Raw genomic sequence first — 27,263 nt, forward strand, 5'->3', positions numbered from 1 at the left:
TTATTATAAGATAATAATAATAATAATAATAATAATAATAATAATAATAATAATCATCTTTGTAATGTAATATTTTATCTGTCTCAAATAAAAAGAAAACAAGAAGAATACTCATGTTGAATTCTTAGAGTTTGTTGTCTGTCTGTGTGTTATTTCCAGTCAGTCAGTCAGTCCCGCCTTCATGGGATCCCTCCTCTGACGTCGGGGACGTCTCTCTGTCTCCATCTCAATCTGATCCCGGGTCAGCAGCTCTTCACACAGGCTGATCAGGAGCCACTCTAGCGGGGGATGTTGGTTACTGTCGGGAGTTAAAGCGCCTCGGGTCCCGCACGATCCACGCAGAGTAACAAAAGTTTTCGGACTGTTGTTGCGGGACAGAAAGCAGCAGCGAGCAGCTCAGACGTTTGGCCATGGCAAAGAAGTCAACTCTGGGCTGGTTTGGAGTTTTTCTCTCAGCAACGATCACAGTTGTTATCGTGTGGAGTCCGGCCGGTGGTGAGTTGTCTCTCTCTGTCTTTTACCACCTTCATGTCCCTCAAAGTGGAGACTCAGGCTTTACTCTCTGCTCTGGCTGCAGCTGGAGCACATTTAAATACCGATGGAAAGCTTAAAGGATTTATGTGTAGACTTGCAAAAAAGTTCTTAAAACAGCCTGAAAAAATGTGTATCTGACTGCTGCTTCTTTAAATTATAGTCATGAAATGTGGTTTAGTCGGTTGTGGTCTGGAGTGGTGACAGAAAAACACCTCAAAATACCATCTGCTAAAGAGACGTGATGAAAACATTCAGAGGATGAACTTTGTTTTTTATTCTGTGGCCTGATCTCACTATCCCTGCCCTGTTAGAATGAATGTTTTGATTTATGAAGTTAAACTACATGCAAGCTGTTTGTTTGTTTTTCATCAAAACTGAGAGCTGAGAGATTAGCTGATACATCAAAAACAGAAAATGAATTGTCAGCTGTTTTGATCATCAATTAAGCACAACGAAAACATTTTAATTAAGGATGCACAAGGTTAATTGATAATTTCCTGCTTTTCATGAAGATACCGATAACACAAGTGATAATTTCACGTTTGTATATTAAAAAGAAGTTTCTAACCTGAGGCTATAAGATGATTTAATATTCAACAGCTCCACTAACATTTGTTGTGTTAAATTGGCAGACCTCTTCCCTCCTCTCTGAACCTTTGTGGAACATGTGGTGTGAACTGCTCTGACATTGTCTTCCTCTGAAACTAAATAACATCCTCGCTGGCGATGACATGTTTGGCTCACTAGACGGTGAATCAGTTGCATTAACTGTTCATTTACATGCCAAGGATGAATATTTAATAGTATTTTACAGTTATTAAGAAAAACTGTAAGCGGGCTGATCATTTATCAGGATGATACATATTGTGCATCCCTAATTGTAGTCAGTCAATCAATATTATTGAGTTTTGGTTGAACAAATTATGGATCTGAAGATTTCACCTTTAGGCTCTGAGTTATCTTGACATTTTTCACTATTTTTAACCATTTATGAGGATTATTGCAGTTGTCACTGGATGACAGATCTGTGATGCTGATCGTCTCAGACCTCCGAGGTAGAAACATCGTGGATAAAAGCTCAACATGATTAAAAAAACAATATTTTGTGTAAAGGATAGTCTAACCAGCCAGCTACCCAATCAGTCCATCTGATGTATTGTATTCTGATTTTACAGTATTCGCTGATCACATCTATTATCTAATGAGGAATAACACTTTTCCTGCTCATGCTGTATCTGTTGCTTAGCTTTATTTCAAAGTGAATTGTACATTTTATGTCAAGTTGAAAAGTCTGTCCTAATTTCACAGCCAGTTTCTGCAGATGTTGGTGGAAAGTAATGCATTCTCATTTCTTGGAAAAGCAAGCTACAGCAAAACATTTTGAACAAATAATGCTTTTAAAAAGTGATGTGACGTGTCCCCATCATCTCCGGTGTAAATGACACCGATGCTGCTGATTATTTTCACAATCGTTGAATCATTTTGTTTATAAAATGTCAAAAAACTGTGAAAAATGCTCATCACAATTTTCGGGAGCCCAAAGTGACGTCTTCAAATTGCTTCAATGTCCAAACAACAGCTCAGAACACCCAAAGACTCTTCATTTACTGTCATAAATGACAAAGAGGAGCAGCAAATACTTTAATTTAAGAAGCTGGAACCAGCAAACTTTTGACATTTTTGATTGAAAAATGACTCAATTAATCAGTTTTCAAAATAGTTGGCAATTAATATACTTCTGATGGACTAATCATTGCAGCTCTAGTCAGTATAACATATGTCTGACATCTCCCTCTGTGAACAGCTCAGCATTATCCGAGTCGGATCCACCGTCCCACCAGGACCTCTGAGCCTATTGTGATACCGGCCCGTGTTGCAAGGTTTTATCTGACCCCGGATCAGCTCAGACGGCTGCACTTCAAGCCCACCGTAGGCATCATCCAGCTGTCGGAGGGCCATGAGGTGAAATTCAACTGCTCCATCGTCATCCCTGATGCCAGGTCGGAGCCCACCATCGTGTGGGTGAGGGACGGCCAGGATCTGGCAGGAACCATGCAGGTGGTGATCAACGATCTGCAGACCACCACAGACGGGGTCACGACTCTCCTTTCTACTGTCCGGTATGTAACACTTGGAGGTGAAACGTTATGTGATAGGCTGATAGCAGAGACTGAAATGTCTTCCTGTACTGTTTTTCAGCATTAATCATGTGCAGCGAGCGGATGCTGGGGACTATCGCTGCAGACTGAGCATCAACACCAGAATGGTCGAGTCTCAGCCAATCACCCTCAAGGTGGAAGGTGAGTTTAAGCATGATGCAAGCATTCGATACTTCTCGGGGCATCTACATTTTTCCTGACACATCTTCTATCCGTCTGTAGGTCTGCCGACGTTTTTGCATCAACCGGAGGACAGGAACGTAACAAGAAACGCACCTTTCACGGTGACATGTGTGGCGGTGGGACCTCCAGATCCCGTTCAAATCCGCTGGCTCCGTGACGGATTAGCTGATAGCGACTTTCACGACTCTCCCAGCAGCTACTCTGTGTCAGGTGAGACACCAACCACACACCTCTCTCTTTGTCACACATACAGTGAATATGAGTTTCACTGAGATCTCCTTTTTCTCCTTCCTGCTTTCCGCCTGTTCCTCTCGAGGCGAAGTGTCATTTCTTGGCCAATGGGTGACCAGCAAAAGTCTGAATGACGCCTCGAATCGGACAGAAAGACGCTGAAGTTGTGTGATCACACTAAAATGAGATTCAAGCTTTGTGCCTTAATCAGTCTGACGTGTGAGAGGAGCTGCAGAAGTAATTTCCAAAAGTATAAAGTGACTCTTTTTTTACTAGAAGAACTTCCGACTTGTAAAAGAAAGAAAAAAAACAGTTGTAAAAGTCATTTACTGGATTAATTTGTTTTACTTCCTCTTGTGATTGAATGTGGAAACAGTCATCAACAAAGACAGACGCACATGTGGTTGTCTGATTATGGTGACAAAGCGCGGAGTGGGTCTCACTGAGCGAGCATCACTATGTTGGTGGTTTCTATTCTGCCTCGTCTCTGCTGCCTCAGCATCTGTGCTCTGCTTACTGCATTGAGTTTGACCCCCACAGTCAGTGTCACTGGGGGCCTCCTGCTTCACTGCTGAATGGTTAACTGCGGTCATTCACGCATGGTCAGTGCTTTTGGTAACACCACTCTGCTAACTGTGTACTGACGACAATGAGACGTGGGGAATAGGTAAACAGTGGAAATGCACTTTCAAGAATTAGATGAGAAGATTGATACCACTCTCATGTCTGTGAGGCAAATTATGTACCTGGAGCAAGCAGCTGGTTAGCTTAGCTTAGCATATAGACTGGAAACCAGGGTAAACAGCCTGCCTATATCACAAAAGGTAACAAAATTGAGACCCGTTGCCAGGTAACCAGGCCAGTGCCATCTTGTGTTCTCGTTATCTTGTTGTCATCGTGTTATAAACCCAAAGATATTGAGTTTATTAGCACAGAAGAATATGAAAACGTGATAAATGTGATGATATACTGAATGTAAAGTTCAAGACTAGTCATAAGAATATCAGTTCAGGTTTGAGTTTCATGTTCTATTCTAAGATAAACATGGACTGTTATCAAAAGTAAAGCATTTAATAGAGAAAACTAGAACAATTGTTGACAAGGCTCTGTCTTTATGGCCTCAGCTTCCTTCTTCTTGAAAGCAAACATTAGTTATTAGAAGCACAACATTTTGACTGCGTGCGCTCTGACCCTTTCATTTTATGCTCGCCGCGGGCTGAGCCCTTCAGTGAGTGTTGATACCGCCTGAAGCTGAGGGGTTAAAGGTTCAGAGCTGTGCTTGCCTTTGGTCCGGCGTGTGCAAGGGCCTGGGCGGTTGGGAGATGGGGGGGCTGCACAGGGAGTCTGTTCGGGGGTTGGCTCCGGGGACAAAGACCTCATTCACTGGACGGCCCACTACCCAGCAGGGAGGGGCTGGACACTGAGGCTGGCAGGCCAGCAGAGCTCTGTGCAGGACCAAATATTGGCACAATAAAACCGTGTAGAACCACTCTTCAGCATACTGTGAGTCGAGGGGCTCTTTTCCCCACTGAAGCTTTAATCTGAGGATATTATTAGAGTGCCTTTGTTATGTGGAGTGGTGAACGATGGTTGGTTTTATTTTAGGAAAGTCATTAATATGCACTTTGCATTCATATTAGATGAATACCTCGTTACAGAGGTAGAGAAGTTGATGAAGATTTAATGTGGGTTATGGAAAGCCTACTTGTCCACATCTGACTCAGGAGCATAAGATCCAGTTTATGGTGGGGAGGCGGACACTGAGAGTGCAAATGTGGTACAGTAATAAAGAGTGAGAAGGCTTAGTTGTAACCTGACAGAGAAGTTCAGCTATATTTTGCCGTCTGAATATAAAAAATGGAAAAACAACACAGAGATCTCAGGCGGCTCTGCAAGCTGGAACGCTTCCCTCTATAATTTCACATTTCCATTCGAGTGGCTCACCCGTCTATTTTTTCTCTACAGTACTGTTGCTTTTTGTTTTGATTTTCTTGCCAAGTACAGTGAAAGCAGAAACTCAAGCGATTGAACTCTTCATTTCCTTTTTCCAGAAAGTATACAACATAAAAGTAATGTGTGTGTTTAAAGAGCCAAGAGCTTGAGTCTGTCTCTGATAAATCTCTGACTTTGACCTTAAGCTTTTTTTTTCTCTTTCCTTCAGAGTTTTATATATTTTGTGCTTGTAAAAGATCTTGAAAAGGTCAAAGTCTGCACCAACAGGAGCTCCCCTCTCCCACAGAAAACACTGCATCTGAAACGCCTCGTCAGTAATCCCGCTTTTAATTGTGTGACTTTGTGACATCACTCTACATCACCATGTCACACATTTGTGTTGCTTTAATTTAATAATCTGCTGTAGTTTTTGGGGATGAAGGATCAAGTTATGAAACTACTTCTGCAGCATAATCCACCCCTCTGCAGTCATATACAGGCTTTAGCACAGTATTTTGGAAACACTTCCATGTTGCTCTCTCACACTCCTCCAAGCTCTGTCAGCAGTAGCCTTTTTAGCTCTACTTCAACATGTGGTGAGTGCTTGGACCATATTTATCACATATATATGTGGTGAATTATGCTACAGGTGCAATTGGAGAGGTGGTTGTGGACATTGTGGTTCATTATAACATGACTATAGCCACAAGAAGCAAAAAAACAATGCAGTAATGTTTCAGCACAATAGGAGCTGAATTCTTAAGACTAAAAAGATACATTTTGGAAATATCTACTTTAAGGTGAAGCAGCCAATGGTGTGACATTTACTAACTTGGCTACTCCCCGGTGTCCCTTTGCTCTTTAGTAACATTATATAAGAATGAGCAGATTCATTTGGGTGGAAAGTCAAACCTGCTCGGTTCCCGCTGCCTGTACCCACACCATCTGTTTGCCATGCAGTTTGAAATGAGGCATGTGGTAATTACATTTGCACAGCTTGGCTGGAAACGTGCTCGTGTCTTTGCACATTTCTCCAGAGTTTAAACTGGTTGGTTTTGATCCATGTGATGCAAAGTTTATTTTAGATGTTTTACTCATGTGAGTGTAACTTAGAAATGATGCAATCCGACCCAATTTAAGTCATTTTCTATCTTTGTACAAACAAACCCACTGCAGCCAGTGTTTGTGTGAAAAGCACAGCACTCTTTACCCTGGTGCTCCTGCACAGAGGAGAGCGATCTAACGAGGTCGTGGTGTTCTGCAGAATGTAAACAAAACAACCAAGTTTGGTTCCTGTCATCTCTCACAGGCTGCTGCGTGATCAGATTTGTGCAGAGGTTTCCGAGATAGAGACGCTGGAAAACAGAGCACAAAAGGGACATTATTTAGCAGCGGTCGCAGTCCCATTCTAACCGGGCAGATCTGTTGCCGTTGAAAGACGGGAATTGTGCGTCCGGGAAGAGAGAGCCAGCGAGAGGGTCGTTGCCACAGTACATCACACTGGAGAGGCTTGATTTGAGCTGTGTGAACTTTTGAGGTATAATAAAGGAGTGAGTCATACCCGAAATTGTTTTTTTGGTGTCAGTTTAAGTCTCGCTTCTCCATTGAGGCTGACATGGCACTTTTCCCCCCAGAATCACCTTTGACACAGAGAGAAATCTGGCTTATACTTTTCCAGAGTGTTTAAAGATAACGCCTGATTTGTCCAAATATTCAACACTATCCTGACCTTGAGGAAAGGTTGTTTTGAATGCATACTGCAGTGACAGTGCTACATTTTCTTCTCCAATGTGTCATTTGCAGGTGTGGACAAGTACACTCAGTTCAGCTGTGAAGCTCACAACCAGAAGGGTGTCACCACCTCCAGAGAAGCTAATATCAACATCAAAGGTAAAGATGGGGCTTCTGGGGGCTGTAAGACATTCCAGGAGGTTAGGGTTTCATGCTCTGCAAGCTGACCACATACCTCCAGGTTAGAGAGTTAATAAAGGTTTTTATTGTGTTTTGCAGTGCTGCCCAGCCCTGTGTCTGACGTTACTGTGATGGAGAGGAAGTCCGATAAGTTGATGTTGAGCTGGAGCCCTGGACACGATGGTTTCTCTCCACTAACTCAGTGCCACATTAGGGTAAGCTCCACATCAGTGCAAACAGCACTGTCGCTTAAAGGTGCAACATGTAAGAATTGAATTCATACTCCAAACAAATAGGGGGCAGCATATCACCGGAGTAACAGCTAATTGCTGCTGTGATTAGTTAGCTTGGAGCCCCAGGGGAGAATTGATGCTTACGCTGCCAGCACAGGAGCTTTGGACTGGGAGGGGCTCGGCTTAGCTGGTTAGCATGCTAAGATTTTATGAATGAATGTGACTGAATGAGTGTCCTCTGTTCCGTCTAAGGTCAAAGAAGTGAGTCGGAGGAGAGGGGAGGTGACGAACACCCGGTTCATCAACGTCACAGTTCCGCCCTTCCAGTATGAAGTCCCCGGGCTGAAGGCCATGACGTGGTACAACTTGAGTGTTTCCTGCAGCAATGAGGTGGGAGCCTCTCCGGTCTCCATGTGGATCCATAGCAACACCACAGAGGGAGGTGTGTGACACAAGATACACAAGAACATGATCCTTAATCTGATCCTTTACAGCACATTCACGTGTGTCTGGCTGTTTGAATTCAGAAGGCTGAGAATGCGTCTGCCTTAAACACCACCTAGTGTGTTTACATAAAAGAGGAACCTCTGTGTTATGATCCTGCCTCCCTCTCATCATAGCAGATTCATGTTAGGGTTTCAGGACCGTATAATTATCCTACTACTTTCCCATCCAAAATGTGCTTAGTGTAAGCCTCCTTACAGTGGCAGTGTGCAATACTTGGAATTTACGGGAGTTGTGCAACTACAAGCTTTGCTCATGGCAAGTCCCAATCACAAAAATGTCATATCCACCAAAATCGCCGTTGTTTTCCTGAAGGGTCACATAGGAAACAGGAGGGGTCTCTCTGAGAAAACACAAAGCCCTTACTGGGTGGAGCTGCTTTCAATTTCCTTCCTAAAGTCACCACTGGGGATATTTTAGTTGAAAGATTCCAACTAAGCCAGGAAATGACCACATACCAAACTGTAATCAAAGATTTCAGAGGTCCTACTTTCTCTTTTCCATTTCTGTGTTATAGGTTGGCATCTTTCATGAACTCTCTTGATGTAGTTACCACTTTTGATGACGTCTTAATTTCTCTGTTCCCCATTTCTTGTCTCATTTTCAGTGCCATCAGTTTTTCCCAGAAACGTTACAGTACAGCTGAACGAGTCGTGGCTGGTGATCAGTTGGAAATCTCCCCCAGATGATAAGATAAACGGCATCCTGCGTGGCTATGACGTCATTGTCAGACACGGCACACAAGTGAACACGGTGAGCTTGTTGTCGGCATGGCGTTTTTAGCCTCTTGCTTTTGCTGTTATCCATTTGTTATTCCTTGTTCATGTAGCTGTCACAATGAATTAGATTTTTAACTAAATATATATTTGAAAAATGGGGAAAGAAAATTCATTTATTTAACATTATCGCTAATTTCAATCCCAGGTGATGGTTACCATTATTACAGCGAGTGTGAGTCAGTACTACTCCATGTTGAAGTGACAAATGCCCAGCATCTCCTGTGACCCCTTCACAATAAAAGCCTTCAACGGATGAAACATGAGGTGGCAGCAGCAGTAAGAAAGGTTCAGTTCAGTCTGACACACTCTTTAAATAGAGTAAACAGGAAACAGTGAGGCTGTTATCATTGAGATAAAATCACAAACAGTAACGATAGATTAGTGACACATGTCTTGTGAATTCCTTGTGTTTATGTAGGCAATCTGAATTCAGTACGGGACCGGGGGACTCTGCTGACCTCATATGGTGTCAAAATAGGGAATGATTTGATTAAAATCTTCATTAAATTGGTACAATTTGTAGCATTTTACATGTCAATCTCTTTTTTTAGCCATATGTGAGCACATTGCAACATGACACGAAAAATGAGACCTTTCCTATCTCTCACTCAACCCTGTGGATGATTTGTTAAAGATGTAATTATGCAGCTGGACCGCAGATTTCTTTTGGGCTTTATACACGTGCCTCTCTCAACTCCGCTAACAGAGAGCAACAGCAGCTCATTTTGGTTGAAAAAGTTCCACAGAGCTCACTTACAGTATTTCCCAAAATGTTTATTTAATATGCAGTATACCTACATGTGCACTTACTTACAGGTATACATATTTGTATATATGCTAAATGACATTGACTGCCGCATACTGTATGCTGCTTGATAAATAAATATAAAATAGGACTAGTAGACAGCGAGTAGATAAAATACAACTAGTTTGTATGTGTTAATAACATTTTTAAAGCCTGTTTTACCACTGTCTTTTAAAGGAAAGCATTTATGAAGGTTTAATATGTTCCTGGGCTTTATCTTCTCAATCTTGCCAATTGACATTTTTTAAACCTGATTTTATCCCCTGTTTTTTATGATCCCTGTGCTGTTTTTTATTTTTATTTTTAGTTATCAGCTTATATATATATATAAATATAAATATATATGTATATATTCTTCTTCTTCTTCTTGTTATTATTATTATTATGTCATTACATCATAGTCAGGCCTACTCTTCCGTACGTACAGTGCATAGTGTCCCACATACAGACACGTACACAAAGTAGTATGAACAATAGCTATGCTGCCTCAGAACTGATGTGTTTTGATCATTTCTGATAACAATGACTCAACATGTATGACAAATATGAAAAGAATGAGTCTCGCATATTGGGAATATGTGATCCTCCCCTTGTCCTGCCTACTGAACTAGAGGTCAACTTCCCCATTGTCTGTGAACAAAAGTTTTTCCACTCCTCTCAGCATCAACAAGCCAGGGAAAGTCACTTACGACAAGTGCCTGTTTTTTGGCTACACTCTAAGAAACAGCACAGTTTACTTCAATAACAACCTCTTTTCTATACGTCAAGTGCCTGGTGCATTATTCCATGATGCTGTTTGTGCATCATAGTGCTTCTGTTCCTGCATCAGTGCTCTCTGGTACAATAGTGTGTTTCCTGTGCTTCCTGTCTGTGTCGTGTTTAAAGGAAGCTGATGGTGTGAAAACTGTTATTCAGTGTTTTTCTTGCTTCAGCATGTGGCCTTGAGTCATCACAGACTGAGTGGGGATATGAATACAACGGGATGTGTACCGTAGACCCAAATATTCGTATGCGCTGTCCAGTCAGTTGGTGATGTCATGACACACAAAGGACAGGAAACGTGCAGAAAGGCAACTTTGGTTAATCCTCAGACTCACCTGTCCCTTATTGTGAAATAAACCATTCATCTTCAAATAAGAGGAATATTTTGTCACCGTTACTCGCTTCAGTTTTGTGTCGTAATGCCGTCATCTTCTTTTTAAATCCGAGGACGTTTCCCAAAATGTGTTGAGACACCAACCACATGTTGCCCTCTGTTTGGTGCCACAGACATGATAGACCGTTAATCATGGGTTCAGCCTTCCCGGTCCGACTGTCAGCAAATTGGTAAAGCAGAGGAACCCCAGATGTTACGGTGTGGTGTTGTGAAATACAGGACTATGTCTGTCACATGTCTGTTCCCTCCCATTGCAGCACATGAGCCTATCCAGAAAGTTAGTCTCCTTCCCTTTTTAGAAGAGTTTCATTATATGAAATAATCCCCAGTACACAGTTCCCTGGGTGTTTTCCCATAAAGGTTTCATACTGTAACTGCCTGCAGGGAGGGGACTTTTTAATTGCATTTTTCGTATGTTGTAGTGCATTAAGTGTCAAGAAAAAAAAGTAGAAGGAGACACAGTGAGAGAAAGTACACGACATGTAGCAAAGTTGCAGAGATGTTGCACAAACGTACGAGTTGTTCCTCAGCATGCTTTTCCAACACAATGTCCCCAAATTATTTCCCCTCTTTCCATGGACTCAGTGTCACTGTCTCATGAACAGGTTGAACTTTCTCTGCTCAAAGACAATGATTAACCTCATCATGACACATTTGAATCATGTCTGTTGTGTGTCGTTCCAGATCCACACAAACGCCACCGTGGCCTTTGTAGAAGTGCAGGAATTCAACTCGACCTACAGTGTGGAGGTGGCCGCGTGCACACAGGCAGGGAGCGGCATGGTCAGCCCACCAGTGTGGCTGTTTGTGCCAGAGAACAGTAAGCTGCTTTATTGATTTATCTCCTAATCTGGGAACTTGATAATGTGGCCGCCATAGCTCAGCTGATGGATTGTATCATATTAGAATTACATTACTGCCCTGTGAATAGATACAGTACATATCAAGGCTTTGTATTTTTTAGCTACACATGTAGCGTGGCTCTGGGAACAGCAATGGCAATTGCAGTATGAACAGTTTATTCAGTTTGTTTGTGGTTTATTTAGTCTTCAAAGTCAATCAGTGAAGATTTTTCCCTCCTGATTAAAATCTTTTCCCCAAACCTACATAATGCACCTTTAAACTTGACTCTGCAGTCGCCATCATTCAAGGACCTCATCTCAGATCTTGTTTTAATCTTGTTTATTTATTTCACTCAATTGTGTTAATTTCGTGTATTTTATTATTACATTCTGTAGCATGTTTATTATTATGTATTTTAAGCTAGCACACATTGTTTTTATTGGTAGCTGAATCCCTGAATGAGGATATCTCAATAGTCTTTTGGGGTATAATAAAAAAAAAAATGAAGGTGTTTAGTGCTAGTAAGCAAATGTCAGCATGCTAAGCTAAACTAAAATGTCAAACACAGCAAGCATCAACATCTTAGTATTGTCATTGTGAGCATGTTAATGTCTGCAGACTCTTGCTTAGGTTTAGTCCTGTTTAGGCTAGACTGGTCACAACTGGACATGGCAGGATTATCTTGGACCTTTTCAAAATGGCAGGTTGGAAACTCGTTAAAAACTCAAGACTGAGGTTTGCTCACAGTTACAGCAGCAGGACCAATTTCATATCCTTGTTCGTTCTGGGGAAAATACATCAACGTTAGCAGACCAGTTGCCATAATGTTGAAATATCTCATTGGCTATGGTAATTCAGATAACAAATCCTGAACATTTGCTGAATGTTGCTTTTCTAAACTTGGATCATTTCTCGTTCTGCTCTCAGAATCAGTGGTGTCTCCGTCGTCCAGTCCTGACACCGGGGTTCCAGACTCTCTCTATGTTGTTCTGGGCATCGTGTGCGGCTTCTGTCTTCTGATGCTCGTCCTCTCTGGGGTTATCTGTGTCCGGAGCAGGACTCCTGACTCTTGGCTGGGGTACGCTGACAATCTTTCACCTTCTGTGCAAACACAGTGTTGATTTACTCATCAACCAAGTTGTCTTATCTTTTGAGGTTCATACCAATCACTGTATTATTGACCCATTTTCTCTGCATGGTTTGTCTGTGAAAGCTGTTGATGCCGTAGTTTTTATCAGTGCCTGGGGGTGTTGTGTTATCTTTCTTCAGTCGTTCACTGTAGTAGGACTTGAAAAACTGAAGACTTCCGCACTCTGTTAATAAACTGCCTCTGCGTCCTCTTAATCACCATTGTCTGCACCTGAGGCCAGTAATAACTTTGCAGCTGGATGATGGATGACAACCAGCTGTTCAGGCTGGGGAATTCATTATTATGAAGTCTGTGACTCAGTCTTGCCACTCAGGATATGGACAGGAATGTGTCACAGGCTGCGGCTCTGATAGGAAAACAGTATCTGTCAACTCAGAGGGCTGCCTCGCTCTTTAGTCTCAGCCTGTGTGTGTGTGTGATTGCAAAGCTGTAATGACTTTAGTTTTGCATGTTGTTCAGAATCCTGTTTTTTTCTTTTTCCCTGTCTCCCCCTGCAGGCGATTGATGGGAAGTGGAGAAAAGCTGCAGCCTACTGTACAGTACACACCCCAGAGGTCCTATAATCGCTCAGCCATAGGAATGACACGTATGTTCTTGAATATTACTGACATGCACGTAGACGTTTATGTCCCGATGAAGGCAGCACACAATAACCTGAGTGTGTCCTGTCTGCAGTTGGGAACCTCGGTATTAGCGCAGAACTTCGGGCTAAACTTCAGGACGTGATGGTCATGAGGAGCTTGCTCTACGTAGGGAAGATTCTCGGAGAAGGTGAGTGAGCAGCATCAGAAACACTCATATTCACATGATTTTATCTAGAAAAATACAAATCATTCTGTGCAGGGTAGTAGTGAAGTATTTATGATTTCATTTAATCAGGTGAATTTGGCTCCGTGGTGGAGGGACACCTCAGACAACCAGACGGAACATCAGAAAAAGTTGCTGTGAAGACCATGAAATGTGAGCTTTCTGTTAATAAAGCACTTTATCTGATCATCTCTAAACTATAAAACAACAAGAAGATAACGTTCCTATCTCTCCTCAGTGGATAGCTTCTCTCAAAGGGAGATCGAAGAGTTCCTGAACGAGGCGGCCTGCATGAAAGATTTCAACCATCCTAACGTCATCAAGCTGCTCGGTAGGAGTGATGCATTACCTCTTCATAGAGGAATCCCACCTCTCTGTTCCCATTCTCATTGTCACATCCATAAATTAATTCTGTGTACTGACTCGTCCTCTTCAGGCGTGTGCTTGGAGGTAGGCGCAGGACACTTTCCCAAGCCCATGGTTATCCTGCCGTTCATGAAATATGGAGATCTACATAGCTTCCTGCTGCGCTCACGCCTCGGAGAGAGTCCGCTGGTAAGATTTCAGCCAAACACTGAAATACACACATTATACACAGTGTTTGGAGGGTTACTGTTGAAATGTAATTGGTTACGAGTGACTAGTTACCCTGTAGAAATGCCATAAGTAATGTCAAATCAACCAATCAAACCAATCAAAAACAGCAGTCACAGTTAAAACACATACTGTCCAATGAAATGATTCTGTTTAGATGTAGAGACAGTTGCTTGTAAGCCATCCTATTCTTGATGCCAACAGCTTTTCTGACCTACATTGTCGTGAATCATGAAAAAGAAGCGCTCCTGCACAGCGAAACACAGCACAAATAATGTTATCTTCTACATATAAGCTCTTCACTAGCACTAAATAATGTACTCAGACATCAGCATTTTGATTAGAAACTGTTATTAAATAACTGTAACAGATTACAGTCACATTTATTTTATAATTTAAGTTAATTTAACTCGTCCCATGTAACTAGTAACTATCAACATTGATGTGTGATAAATTAGCCTTAACAATATTAACTTAAAACTGTGTGTGTTTGTTTTTTCACACAGTTCTTGCCCACTCAGACACTCCTGAAGTTCATGGTGGACATTGCTTTGGGGATGGAGTATCTCAGTGGTCGTAACTTCCTGCATCGTGACCTGGCGGCTCGCAACTGCATGTAGGGAGCGAATGCAAACATGTTTTCTAGTCTCTTATAGACGGGTTTGTCTGATTTTTTTATTTTTTTTTGTCTTGCAGGCTGCGTGATGACATGACAGTGTGTGTGGCAGACTTCGGGTTATCCAAGAAGATCTACAGTGGAGATTATTACAGGCAGGGCCGGATCGCCAAAATGCCTGTCAAATGGATCGCAGTAGAGAGTCTGGCAGACAGAGTTTTTACTGTGAAGAGTGATGTGGTAAGTCGTACCTCCATCCGCTCCCTTCTGTCCTCTGCTGCTGGTCTTTAGCCATTGTATGCAAATATGTGAACGTGTCAGAAAGTAAAAGTGAGCCGCATCCTTTCCAGTAACAGCCGACTGCTCACTCTGTCTGTTGTATTACAGTCAAAACTAGTCAGCTGACTAAGCAGTCACTCAGCCTCCCTCTTCAGAGCATGTCATAGTTTTGCTCTGACAGTCTTCACAGTCATTTATCAGTGTGTGTGGTAACTTTTTGGAACTTTGTGCTTTTTGGAAATTTTTCCCCGTTTTTGCAATTTTAGGACTTTAAAAATCCAATTTCCTGAAGTGTAAGAGAGAAAAGCCATTGTTTGTGTAAATGTGGAAATGAAATGTGGAAATTAAGAGAGGTGTGTTCAACCACGTTTACAGTTCACACAATTATGTGGTGTACCACAATAACAAATGCAGATGATGCTTTTAAAAATAATTCAGCACATTTTAAGGATTAATCAGGGTTATTTCTTGATAGCAGAAAAAAAACGACATTTCTCAAACGATGAAGTGTCATCTGAAGTTAATATTCTGTGTCGTGCAGTGGGCATTTGGCGTCACCATGTGGGAGATTGCTACGCGAGGCATGACGCCGTACCCCGGCATCCAGAACCATGAAATTTATGACTACCTTCTTGAAGGACAAAGACTGAAGCAGCCCGGAGACTGTTTGGATGAGCTGTGAGTGTTGTCTCTTCTTGACACTAATGTTTAAGTTGTGTTGACGGGCCACATTTGATTCGACGGGCTATAAAATTAAAACGGGGCTTTTATTTGTGTAAACCTTGGATCAGTGTGGAAACTTCATATACTAACAACTTTAAACATATATAGCGCTTTTCACTTTGAAAGGCCTGAAATTCTTTGTGGTTAAAATGCCGTCACTTGTATGTATTGGAGCTGAGGTTGATGATTCTGATATGTAGTCAACTCTTTTTGTTGTCCAGCTAATTTTACTGCACACTACATGCTAAACTTGAGCACCTAGAAGTTGTTTTGCATTTGAAATACTGATGTAGAGTACCTACCTGTTTCAGTTCTCCTCGATTTGGCTCACATCAATATACAATACAACAATATAAAACCACTTTGCTCACCACAATCATCTGCTGTGAAGTAGAAACGGGATATGAAACTTGCATGTAGGTGTTTGTAGAAGTTAAGTATCTCCAAATGTGTTCGCTGTTATGGCTAACGTTACGGCACTTATAAAAAAAAGGAAGGAAAAGTAATTCATTAAAAAAGTAAGTCATTTCCTTTCTTCACCTGTGTCCAGGTATGAGATCATGTACAACTGCTGGAGGGCCGATCCACTGGACCGACCCTTCTTCCCCCAGCTACGAGAAATGTTGGAAAAGCTCACCGAAAAGCTTCCAGAGTCCTTCAGCAGGGAGGATATCATCTACATTAACACCAGCTTTCCTGAAGAGGACCCTGATGGAGAAGCGCTTCCTGCAGAGCATCCTGTGTTCAGCTCGTCACCGTCCTGCAGCCACCAGGCGGCAGAAAATTCAGTAGTGACCGTGGACATTCATGGGAGCCTGGAGGACGAGGAAGAGGAGGACGATGGTCGTTATGTGGTGGTGATCTCTGGTGATCCCTCCCTGAGATCTCCTGCGGTGGACACTCCTCTTTTGTCAAGCAATGCTTTAAGTCAAGCGAACGGAGACACGGTTACAGATGTGACAGGAGCGGACCACAGCTCGAGTGACACTTCTTTCCTGCTGTAATGATCGGTACCCAGCAGACCCAACTGTAATAAAACTGTCGCCGTCAGTACTAAACCTTATGCCTCATTGCACTGGGAGCACCTTGACGTTTCCCCATGTGGACTTTCTATAGTATTCTTATATAAGCATTTTGTGCTTTACATGGCCAGCCTATATGTCAGTGTTAGATGTGTTGTCTGTGTGTGTCCGCATCAAACATGTTCATGCACGTGTTCCATAAGCTTAAGATACACTGAACTGTGAAAGTGATTACTGTATTGACTTTTGTGTTGTGATGTAAATATAGAAATGCACAGAGCATTTATAAAGTGATCTTATATACTGTAAAATACATGATTCAGAGATTACTTCAAGACTTCATTAAAATTGAATACATTGTGTGAATAGTAACAGATTCAGATATGTATCATAAACACAAGTACTCATTTAAAAAAATATATATTCCAACATTGATGAATGGTCTTATTCTGAAAGGTAAGCAGCAAGTTTAGTGGAAGTTACTTAGTACTCATAGTTACTCAAGGTACTGTATAAGTACCAGTACCACGATGTCACCCTCTGCGATGGAGCATAGGCCATCAATTGCTCATGAGTCTACTCCAGGTGTACCCCTCTGCTCTCATATCTGCCTCCACCTCTCTTCTTCATGTATGCCTCGGTCTTCCACGACTACGTCTTCCTGATGGGTTCCATGTCAGTGCCTGTTTGGTGATATCTGCCTTTCTTACAGTGTGGCTGATCCATGACAACTTCCTTCTACTTCTAATTGATAACTGAGTACCACAATGCAGTAATACCTCATTAAAAGGGAAAGTTCTCCATCTAAAATTCTACTTAAGTAAGTATGTAATCACTAACTAAAGTGCTCATTCTGCAGAAAATACCTTAAGGTTAATCTTAGGAAGCATGAGATGAATCATGGGAGAGAGGGGAAGAAGAAAACAAAACTTTGATACACAATTTTGTATATGTTTTCATGACCTTTCTCCTTATCTTTAATTTGTTGTGAAATATTGGATAAATTGAGCTCATTGGGCCTCAAACAGTTACTGGAAATGAAACAATGCGAAAAGGTCAGAGAGGAAATGGAACCGCTAACAACCAAAGTCATCTGAAGCGCCACTGAGGTCACGAGTGAAAAAGGATCCAGCGGTTTAATCTTTAACAATGTTTTATATTCTATGAGCTTCATGTGGAATCTGAATCTGTAATGTAAACCGTAACTATAGCTGTCACATAAGTGTAGTGAAGTCACAACTACAACACTCTCCTCTGAAATATCGATAAATATAAGTATAAAGTACAGTAGCATACAATGAAAATACTCAAGTACCTCAAAATTGTACTTTAGTATAGTACTTGCTTGGCTTCCATCACTGGCTTAGTCACACCTGTAGACAAACAAAATACGTATCAGAACTAAAACCATGTTGAGTGCAAGTGAAGATACTTCAAGTAGACTATGGTATTTTTAAGAGTCAAAAGACCTCAACAAGCGTAAATGACAACCTCCATCTGCAGTGCTGTGAGGGGATTCAGTGTGCAGGTGAAGGTCACTGCAGCTGATAGGGGGCAGGTAGTTCACCCCTCAGGTTGGCTTTTGAATGAGGTTTATTCAGTGTAATGAAACAATTCATGAAAGTCAACCCGATGATCCATAAGGCATGTCCACATAACACTGCTGTGATTAATAAAACAGTCAAAGTCCAGGCTGGGACAGGTTCAGGTACAGGTACAGGTACAGGGAACGTCTCGAGATTCCTCCTCCAGCTGTTGCGTTCACGGCGCCTCCTGCAGGGGAGTGTCCGAGCCCACTACGAACATGGCTGCTGCAGTCAGGATGAGGACGTGGAGCTGTCCGGCAAGAGGAGTTTTCAGTCCATGGGCAGCCCTTTTTGTAGTTTTACTGAGTCTCATAAATGCGGTTGCTGCAGCACCAGAGCCAGGGCTTTGGAAAATCACAGTTGTAAATGTGAGTATCTCACTGGAAACACTTCGCTAACCTACTGTCTAACTGCAGCACCAGCTAGCTAACGCTGGCTACATTATCCTTGTTATGCTCGCTCGCTAACAGCTGTGAGTGTGGTGACAGACGACTAACCTGTCCTGCATTAATGCAACCGTGTTAATCACTCTTTATGACCACTTACTAGCTCGAAGTGGTAAGTCGCAGTCTGCTCTGCCGGAAGAGCAGAGTATGTTGTTAGCTAATTAGCTGTTAGCTTGGTGGAGAGAGGCTGATATGCACTGTAAGGTTAGCTGTCGGCTAACTAGCTGTTAAGACAGCTGATCAAAGACCCTTTGCTAATTAGCTGAGTTCCCGAGAGAAACCCAAATAAGTATATATATTTGTCTGTAACCCTACGACCATCTCTGGACCAACATTTGAGCTCCACATCCCAGTTTTAACTGTGTTTTGGGGTTTAATTAATTTGCTTGTAATGATACTTCATCACCAGCTTCTAGCACAATATGGCTGTAATATGCACGTAAACACACCCTGAAGGTTGGGTCAGTCAAGGAAGAGTCCCTCCCGTTGTTTACCAGTATTGAGGCACAGTTCCCAGACCTAATCCAAGGAGAACAAGAAAACCTTGATCAATAATTAAAGTGTTCAGAAGTTTCAAATTCCCTCTGTTGTTGTCTCTGTTTCTGTATCTAGTTGCAGTATTAGGTGTGCTGAGGGTCACCAGACTGTCCCAGAACTCATACAGACAAACATATTGACACGCATGGATAGTATTAAAGTGTCTTATTCAGATGAATCACAGGAAGGGCCCTGCTTGAATAGGTTGGAACTAGAGCTGCAACGAGTAGTTGATCGAAATACAATTAATCGCTAACTATTCTGATGAGAAAACATTTGCTGCTTCCAGTTCCTCAGATGTAATCATTGGCTGCTGAAAATAATAACTGGCAGAATAATCTTGAAAATAATCATTAGTTGCCATCATTAGATCAGCTCACTAAACTGATTATATAGTTTTTAATAAGAAAAATAATGCTTGGTTGTGCTCTAGCTCAAACGTTTTCTACTTTCCCACAGACCTCAAGACCACTGCTGTTAAGGAAATCCATGTATAAAGACACTGACATTGAATTGAAAGGTAAGACACACAAAATGTGCTCTTGATTTATCGCATTTGTTTTATTTTTTTCCCTTGCTTTCATCATCTCTTGTGTCTTCCTTTAGTTTTGTTGTTTGGCTGTCCTGAGGGCGGCGACTTCACGATACACTGGTATTTAAAATACTACCCCTGTCACAATGAATTCAACAACATTGAGGTAAGTACACAGGCGTAATGTCATACAAATAATCAGACAGCCTGATCAGTCTAGACTTGATTGTTTATGAAGGCTAAATTGTGACTAATTGTAGGAAATGTATGAGAGGACACCTCTGAGCCGTGGGAAGAGCCTGGATCCGAATCCCCTCGGACAAGGAGAGTTCATCGAACACAGTCACACTCCCATAGCATGTAACAGTGGCCTGCACTCCTTTCCGATGCTCAAAGTAGGTTTGTTATATTATTCTCATCAGCATAGTCGCACACTTGATGTCGTGGCATTTATCAGTGACTGTTTGTGTTTTTCAGAAAGCCAAGGCAGACCCACGTCCAGTCAGGCCACCTGTTGATGGGGAAGTGCCAGTAAGAAACCATAAATACTACCTGATTTGAATTTTCTCATATACATAGTACACACACACATATATATATTTTTTTTTAATATATTTATATATAAATAAAAGTGAACAGCACTGACTGACTTTTGTGATATTGCAGGATGAAGATGACATGAGATGGATAACTGACGAGTACGACGGCGGAAGCAGTGGCTCCACAACAAACAGTAGTTTGAGTATCAACGACGACGTAATAGCCACCACGTGGAAGGACGGGCCGTATCTGCTGGTCGTTAAGATTTTGTCCAGCAAACAGGAATCCAACTGGAATTTAACAGGTGAGATTTATAATGGTGATAAACATGTAATTCAATAATGAACAAATGTTCTGTGACTGGAATATGAATATGAAGCTGTTTTGCAGCCGACACTGAATTATCAGATTTCAAAACCAGCAGAAACAAGTTGTCAAACCTGCCTCATTTTTTCTGATGTCTGGATTTTGTTTTGTTTTTTCCAGTTAGGGTGGTGATGAAAGGCAACCACGGCTATATTTCAATCACAGAATGGCCTCTTATGATTGTAAGTAGTTGACTTCAGCAATCAGTTTATGTTAACATTAATTATCCATCTGTAAAATATGATGATTCTTTCCTGGCTTCAATGCAGGGCTGTATTTTACTTTCTTAGGTTTCTGCATGTTGTAAATGACTTGTTAGATGTTATGAATGTGTCAAAATATTGAATTCTAAAAACCTAAAACATATAGTTGTAGTCCTGCACAGCTTAATATCATCCCCAAGGAAGAGAGAGTGAGATTGGGATGGGATTGCATTTAAAAATCTTAATGAAAGTCTCATTTGAAAACAAATGCCTTTGATCTACACTACAATGAACAAACCTTTGCCTGGAATTTTGTCTCTAGCAGCTGAAGAACAAATCTTCCCATATGTGTGCACAAACTAATCTCTGACTGTCTGTTTGCAGTTCTACATGGTGATGTGCATAGTGTACATATTGTACGCCCTGCTGTGGTTTATTTGGGCAGCGTGCTACTGGAAGGACCTGCTGCGGATCCAGTTCTGGATCGCTGGGGTCATTTTCCTCGGGATGGTGGAGAAGGCTGTATTCTGCGCTGAATATGAAAACACTAACGCTGTCGGCTCTGCGTGTGAGCATCTACGGATCATTCACAAAATACCTTTTACCTTTCTCCTTTGAGATAGTAAGATGGTTATTTTTTTCCTCCTCCTTTTTGCCTTTAGCTCCAGGCTTGTTGATCTTTGCCGAGTTGGTCTCTGCTCTCAAGAGGACTTTGGCACGTTTGCTCGTCATCATCGTCAGCCTTGGCTACGGCATTGTTAAGTATGTCAACATAATGTATATGTACATAGAGATCCAAAACTCCTGAATAGTTGAATAAACAAAACAGGCAGCCAACTTAAAATCTTTTTCTGCGTTTTTCCTTTGTTTTAGGCCCCGACTGGGGACAGTGATGCACAGAGTTGTGGGGCTCGGTATTCTCTACTTTGCCTTTGCTAGCATTGAAGGTGTCCTGAGGATTACTGGGGTGAGTTGTGTTCTCTTTTATTGTCAAGATTAAAAATGAGATCAGAAGTTAAAACTCATAACCCAATGATATTTAAAACAGTTCGAATCAGAGGAAAGCAAACAAATCCTTGCGAACCAGCTAGTTTTAGTTGGTAAATGAAAACTGATTCACTTCTGTTTGTTTATAACTTGAAGCAAACTGACATTGCAATTTGTGTATTTTCTTGATTCGTTGGGGGGCCAAAAAATGAAGGGTCGAGACAATGGCCCTGTTCTCATTACAGCAATTGTTCTGGCTGTGTTTGACTCCTGCGCCATCTGGTTCATATCCTTCCAGTGTACTTTTCTGCAGCACCAATAATCAATAGTTGTTATACTCTAACAACTCACCACCAAGTGGACTTCTGTTCATTAACTGAGCCTGAAAGTGATTTTTAATTTTCTTGCCTTGTGGGTTGAATGATTTGGTATTTTCTTCTTTGCACTTTGGTGAATAGTTCTTTATTTTACTGGCTATGCTGCCTTTTATCTCCCACCCTTTCTGTGACTTCTCCTCTTCCTTGTGTCCTGTGGTCCTGCTCTATCCTCCCTTCTAGGCGAAAGACTCTGACTTGGCCCTGCTGGCCAACATTCCCCTGGCTCTGCTTGATTCCTCTTTATGCTGGTGGATATCCTTTTGTGCACCTAGAAACCTTTCCCTTTGTGGTTCTCCTCTTCCCGTCGCCTCCTTTACATGAACCCACATTATTCTGGGAGAAGTTTATCTGCAACCATCCTATCCCTTTCTCAGATCATTATCAGTGAAAGTGTGAGTTGGCAGAGAGACATACCGCATCTCAGAAGAAACAGCCGCACGTTAATCACTCATCCTCTTGTGAAGCTTCTCATTTTGTTTTGGGTGACTGCTTTAAACATCTTCCATCGTCACTGCTTCTTTGCTCACACAATCAATGACATTTTGCTATGTTGCTGTTGATGGATAGTCTTGATTTGATTTGGCAGAGGTGACTGATTTGCATCCCTGCCTGCTCCCAGTTATCGGTGGTCCAGTTCATAAAAATATAGGTGACTTATATATCTAGGTATGCTGCTGATATCCTGAATAGATTTGATTCCAATTTACAAAGCTTTGATTAGCTTTAATCAACAAAGGGCAATAACAAAACAAAAACGTATTAAACAGCCTTTGTTCACACTGAAGTGTAGAATTCTGAGTTGTAAGTGAATGCACCATGAAGCATGAAGGCCCTGTCTCTGTGCAGCGTGTGAAACTCTAATGAGGACAGTAGCACGTCTGTGATGACACAGAAGGGGCTGTCAACAGAGTTTTTAATTACATAACTGTTTTTGTACAAACATTAACCCGCCAGTGTTCTCCAAACAAAACATCGACCCACATTTGGTGCTTGGCAGGTGTTCCATTACAGATCTGCATCCAGGGAAAGGCATTAAAAGTCTTTTAAAACCCATTCCTAGTGAGTAATATGGATGCATTATGTATTAAAATATGTTTAAATAAAATGTAAAGATAGTAACTTGTATGAAACATCAATTGGGAACATGTTTACCTTGACTGCCACTAACATCTTTGTCAGCCTGGCACAAACCATCAAGACTCTGAAGCTGAGGAGAAACCCCGTCAAGCTGTCTCTCTACAGGCACTTTACAAACACGCTATTATTTGCTGTCGTTGGTAAGTGGCCAGCTACACTTGCAATTATTACAGAATACACTCTGCTCTGTGCCAGCTCTCATGATTTCTAGTAATTAGTATTTTCATTCATATGAAACCTGTGAACTTGCACACAGCAGAAGCAAAAAGTGACTGTTTTCTCCCTCAGCTTCCATCATTTTTATGGCTTGGACTGCAAAGAAGTTCAGATTTGCTGAATGTCAGTCCGTGAGTATGGTTTTGTATATTTATATTTGTAGTATTGTAAAAAAAAAATAAAATAAATAAGATTTTGGGTTGACATTTTATTGATAATCAGAACTCTTTGTGTGGAAGGACTGGATCGAGCTGTGGGTGGAAGACGCTTTCTGGAGGTTCTTGTTCTCAGTCGTTCTGTTCGTCATTATGTTTTTATGGAGACCATCTGCAAACAACCAAAGGCAAGTAGTGTGATAGGACAGTCGCACCAGCGCTTTTTTTTTCCTTTTCATTGTCATATTTTTTTATTAATCACTCAATTTCAATGTCCACAGGTATGCATTCACCCCTCTCATGGACGACTCTGACGACGAGGAGATTGATGAGTTCATCGCCACTGGGAACCTTGGTACGGTTAACATCATTACCCAGAACACTGCAACCATTCAGTGTCACATAATCTTGATACAATAATTTTTCATATTTTATTCACAGGTGACGGCATAAAGTTGAGAACAAATAAAAGTGAGACGAACGGCACAGTGAAGCCTGCCGAAACAAACCAGGTCAGTAAGGTCAGTGTATTTATTCATTAATGTAATTCTGTGAGGTTATTCAAAATAAAGCAAAAGTTAAGAGAAGTAAGTATCAGATATTTCAGTAGATGGCAGTATTTACTATTTTCATCCTCTTTGTCTCCTTGTCCAGGATGAAGACTTGAAGTGGGTGGAGGATAACATTCCTAGTTCTCTTACTGATGTGTAAGCATCCGATGAACCTGTATTTATTACTCCAGCAAGGTGTTTTTATTTAAGGCATGTGTGATTCTAACAGAGTCTCTCTTTGTCACTGCAGAGCTCTACCAGTCCTGCTGGACTCGGATGAGGTATGAATTACATAACTTTATAATCTGCAAAACAGGGTTCACACACATTATTTTATTAACCACGTTAAGACAGTTAAGGTATGTTGAGATGAGTAACTTTGTCTGAAAATAGTAGAAAGAGAAAGCCTTGCTTGATGATGTTGGGGTGTAATTGTGGAGTTGCTGTATTAGAGGTGATACGGGGACTGATTTCAGGATACAATGAAACAACCCACTGAGAAGTTTTTGAGGATTTTAGGCATCTTTGCTCATACAGACACTGAAACCAATATTAAGTGACATATTAAGTGACTGGTAGCTAAACCCCAGAATTGGGATTGTCCAATCAGCAGTAACTAGTCACACTTTGGCTTTCTTCACAGGCAAAGTGGCGTTCATGGTGCTGTAGTAAGAGCAACACTCTGTATTTAAGGAGTAACACAGCACCCAGTCTTACAACTTGGCTTTCCCTGCCAACTAGTGGTGACAATGTTTAGCTTTCTCTGCAGCCTGTGCAGCAGTGATGTATCATGGCACTACAGCATCATACTGTATCAAAACCGAATGTAATCAGGATACCAGCTATCACCGAGCTAGCTACAGCTGATTTATTTCAGCGATACGGTCTTAAATGAGTAAAGAAACCGGAAAATCTTCACATTTAGGAAGCTAGTTGATCAAAATAGGTGATTTAATTTAATAGTTGACACCTGATTCATTACAGCTCTGCAGAATAGAAATGAGAAGGCCACTTTTGTCTACCCCCGTCTGAAATTAATGATCCATTGTTTAAGAAGTTACTTAGTAATTCAAGTGGTACAGTTGCCACTGTAATGGTTGTGAACTGAAAATGTGCACTGCCAGAATGGAAAGCTTGACAGGCGTACGAAGGGGGACGTACCTCAGCGAACATGACATTTAAAAAAAAAAATCTGTCTCACTGTGAAAATCAAAACTTTATAGCCTCGACAAAAATGTTTACTTTATTTGCATATAATTTTTTTCAGGAAATCATGACGACCAGATATGAGATGTCAAAGCTGGAGTGAGACAAAACATTTTGGACAAGGAGGGAGGACAAAGCGGCCGTCCCTGACTCTGCAGCAGGGTTCTCTCCAGGATTTCCAGTCGGGGGTGGTGGTGGAGTGCCATTTAGTGTTTCAGGGGATCTTGAATGGTTGCTACTCCACAGGGTGGAGCAGGACACTTTTCCGCGGGGAACCTCTGCCTATTTTCTCATCTGCTCAAGAGCAAAAGACTCTACCAGAGGAAGACTGTCTTTCACTGACCAACTGGTTCACCCTTTCCCTGATATGATCAGTTTTGAGCCTTTCTTTCCAAAGAGAATGTTTCATTTTATATTAAGTGCTGTATTTATTTATGTTTATGTGACTTTACTTTATCAGAGAATCAAGTGAGCCTCATGCATTAAAATGCATGTATGAAAGTGTCGTTCATGTCTAGGATTGAAACTACGGAGCGTCCTCAGTATTGATGTGTGAATGAAGTTGGGAGGGATGAAGCACAAGCAAGTGATTTTTAATTTACATTTATATGTAACTTTGTTCAGTAGTGTAGAGTCGGGGTTTGCGGTCATGCTTTGAATCTGCTGTGTGTGTCTTCTGAAATAAGGAGCAATATTCTGTATGTGTGTTAATATGGAGTTCATTATTTATTTGTTTTTTCAAGTGTACTTATAAGTTGTTCAAGTGTGTCTTCACCCACATGTGAGGACAATGTGTGCTTCCATGTTTGTAATACATTGGACCCCGAGCAGTCTCTCAATGTATTCGGCAAACTGCGGCTCGTTTCTTATGTGTTTGCGTTGTTTGCTGGTGTTGGATTCACAGACACCTTAATAATATTCATGTTCTGTCGAAGAAGTCTTAAGATGTTTATGTTTTTGTTATTCATTTTGAAAATTGCTGGCCTGGTGTTTTGTCAGTGACACTGTTGTCGTCTTCATGTGTGTTGTAACGGCAGGACGTGTAATCTTGTCCGTGTAGACCATTAGATGAGCTGTGTGGTTGGCATAAGCACAAGCTGATCACTTTGGTTCATAATGTCACTGTCTCTTTCTTTTTGGTTGGCAACCTTGAATACTTGTGCTTATGATGGCAGGCTGTCCTCCTGTTATATAAAACTGCAGACACCTGCAGAGGACCTGGATTATTTGTACAGATGGGTTTTGGCTAAATCCTGTTATTTCATAATTCCGCAGGTGGAGAGGTGTCTGGATAATATGACTCGTCCTTTTTTTTCCATGGGTCTCATAAAAAACTGCGCTTGAACTTTTCACACCAGCAGTTTTCTTCTCTCTTCCTTCTCAGGAAGTGCGCACACTCAGATTTAAAATGACTGTAATACAGGAGAATGTTTGTTTCCTGATCTATGATTTCCAGTGATAATTTGGTAATAAAAATACATCTTTGACTCATGGTCGTGGGTTTGCCACATCAGTTAAAATCTGTTTCTATTTTAAAGCTGTTTTTCAAATACCAGATTGAAGAGGAAATAGAAGAACCTGTTGAATGAATGGGCTATTGTGAGGAAAATGATGATGAATGATAATGAAACACAGACTGAAATCCTGAGAGGTTCGTTTGAATGAAGCTGAAAATAAAAACCCTGAGTTTTCCTTTCAAGCCATTAGCCCTTAATAGGCTTGTGACTAAGAGGGCTGAAACATGAAATCCACCAACAACCTAATATATTTGTCATGTTGGTGTTACAAGTTGTTTTATGGAGGCCAAGCTAGTTAAACCTTTGAAATCAAAGTTACACCTGTATACCAGGTGTTGTGGGGACGTTTCAGAGTTTGTGCCCTCCATAACAAAAGACCGTAATAGCTCTGCTGCACAGTAGGTCAGAATACAACACTTTGTGGGTTTGAAAGACCCAGCAGTGGA

At 41.4% G+C, this 27,263-nt stretch overlaps 2 protein-coding genes across 3 annotated transcripts; both read left to right on the forward strand.

Annotated features, from left to right (window-relative positions):
- Positions 1-278: 278 nt before the first annotated feature.
- Positions 279-16,823, forward strand: mertka (c-mer proto-oncogene tyrosine kinase a). The gene is made up of 19 exons (XM_084375821.1): positions 279-495; positions 2,339-2,654; positions 2,734-2,834; positions 2,916-3,086; positions 6,843-6,929; positions 7,050-7,165; positions 7,436-7,625; positions 8,295-8,440; positions 11,112-11,247; positions 12,198-12,348; positions 12,918-13,006; positions 13,096-13,191; positions 13,300-13,380; positions 13,466-13,558; positions 13,664-13,782; positions 14,328-14,437; positions 14,518-14,677; positions 15,258-15,394; positions 15,990-16,823. Exons 1-19 carry the CDS (start codon positions 411-413, stop codon positions 16,441-16,443), a joined length of 2,838 nt encoding a protein of 945 aa, XP_084231947.1. The 5' UTR covers positions 279-410; the 3' UTR covers positions 16,444-16,823.
- Positions 16,824-18,209: 1,386 nt separating this feature from the next.
- Positions 18,210-26,820, forward strand: tmem87b (transmembrane protein 87B). Of its 2 annotated transcripts, none has more exons than XM_084376453.1 (19): positions 18,210-18,415; positions 19,490-19,550; positions 19,637-19,728; positions 19,823-19,957; positions 20,040-20,093; positions 20,229-20,406; positions 20,589-20,650; positions 21,056-21,239; positions 21,334-21,433; positions 21,545-21,638; positions 22,216-22,287; positions 23,204-23,312; positions 23,461-23,519; positions 23,628-23,731; positions 23,825-23,898; positions 23,985-24,064; positions 24,198-24,250; positions 24,345-24,375; positions 25,362-26,820. In XM_084376453.1, the coding sequence occupies exons 1-19, from the start codon at positions 18,266-18,268 to the stop codon at positions 25,401-25,403; spliced, it is 1,734 nt and encodes a 577-aa protein (XP_084232579.1). In that variant the 5' UTR covers positions 18,210-18,265; the 3' UTR covers positions 25,404-26,820. The 2 variants fall into 2 exon arrangements, with proteins under 2 accessions (XP_084232579.1, XP_084232580.1); XM_084376454.1 differs by having other exon boundaries at positions 18,211-18,415; positions 23,985-24,055.
- Positions 26,821-27,263: the final 443 nt, after the last annotated feature.

This window comes from Pagrus pagrus, assembly GCF_965226575.1.
Source record: "Pagrus pagrus genome assembly, chromosome: 15".
NCBI lineage: Eukaryota > Metazoa > Chordata > Actinopteri > Spariformes > Sparidae > Pagrus > Pagrus pagrus.

Excerpts from the sequence above, each read along its gene's own strand:
- mertka (XM_084375821.1), top strand. The coding sequence starts at position 411 with ATGGCAAAGAAGTCAACTCTGGGCTGGTTTGGAGTTTTTCTCTCAGCA. Across the intron at positions 7,626-8,294 it reads TAGCAACACCACAGAGGGAG|TGCCATCAGTTTTTCCCAGA; the intron begins GTGTGTGACACA and ends TCTCATTTTCAG. Across the intron at positions 12,349-12,917 it reads ACTCCTGACTCTTGGCTGGG|GCGATTGATGGGAAGTGGAG; the intron begins GTACGCTGACAA and ends CTCCCCCTGCAG.
- tmem87b (XM_084376453.1), top strand. The coding sequence starts at position 18,266 with ATGGCTGCTGCAGTCAGGATGAGGACGTGGAGCTGTCCGGCAAGAGGA. Across the intron at positions 19,551-19,636 it reads CACTGACATTGAATTGAAAG|TTTTGTTGTTTGGCTGTCCT; the intron begins GTAAGACACACA and ends GTCTTCCTTTAG. Across the intron at positions 20,407-20,588 it reads ATCCAACTGGAATTTAACAG|TTAGGGTGGTGATGAAAGGC; the intron begins GTGAGATTTATA and ends TGTTTTTTCCAG.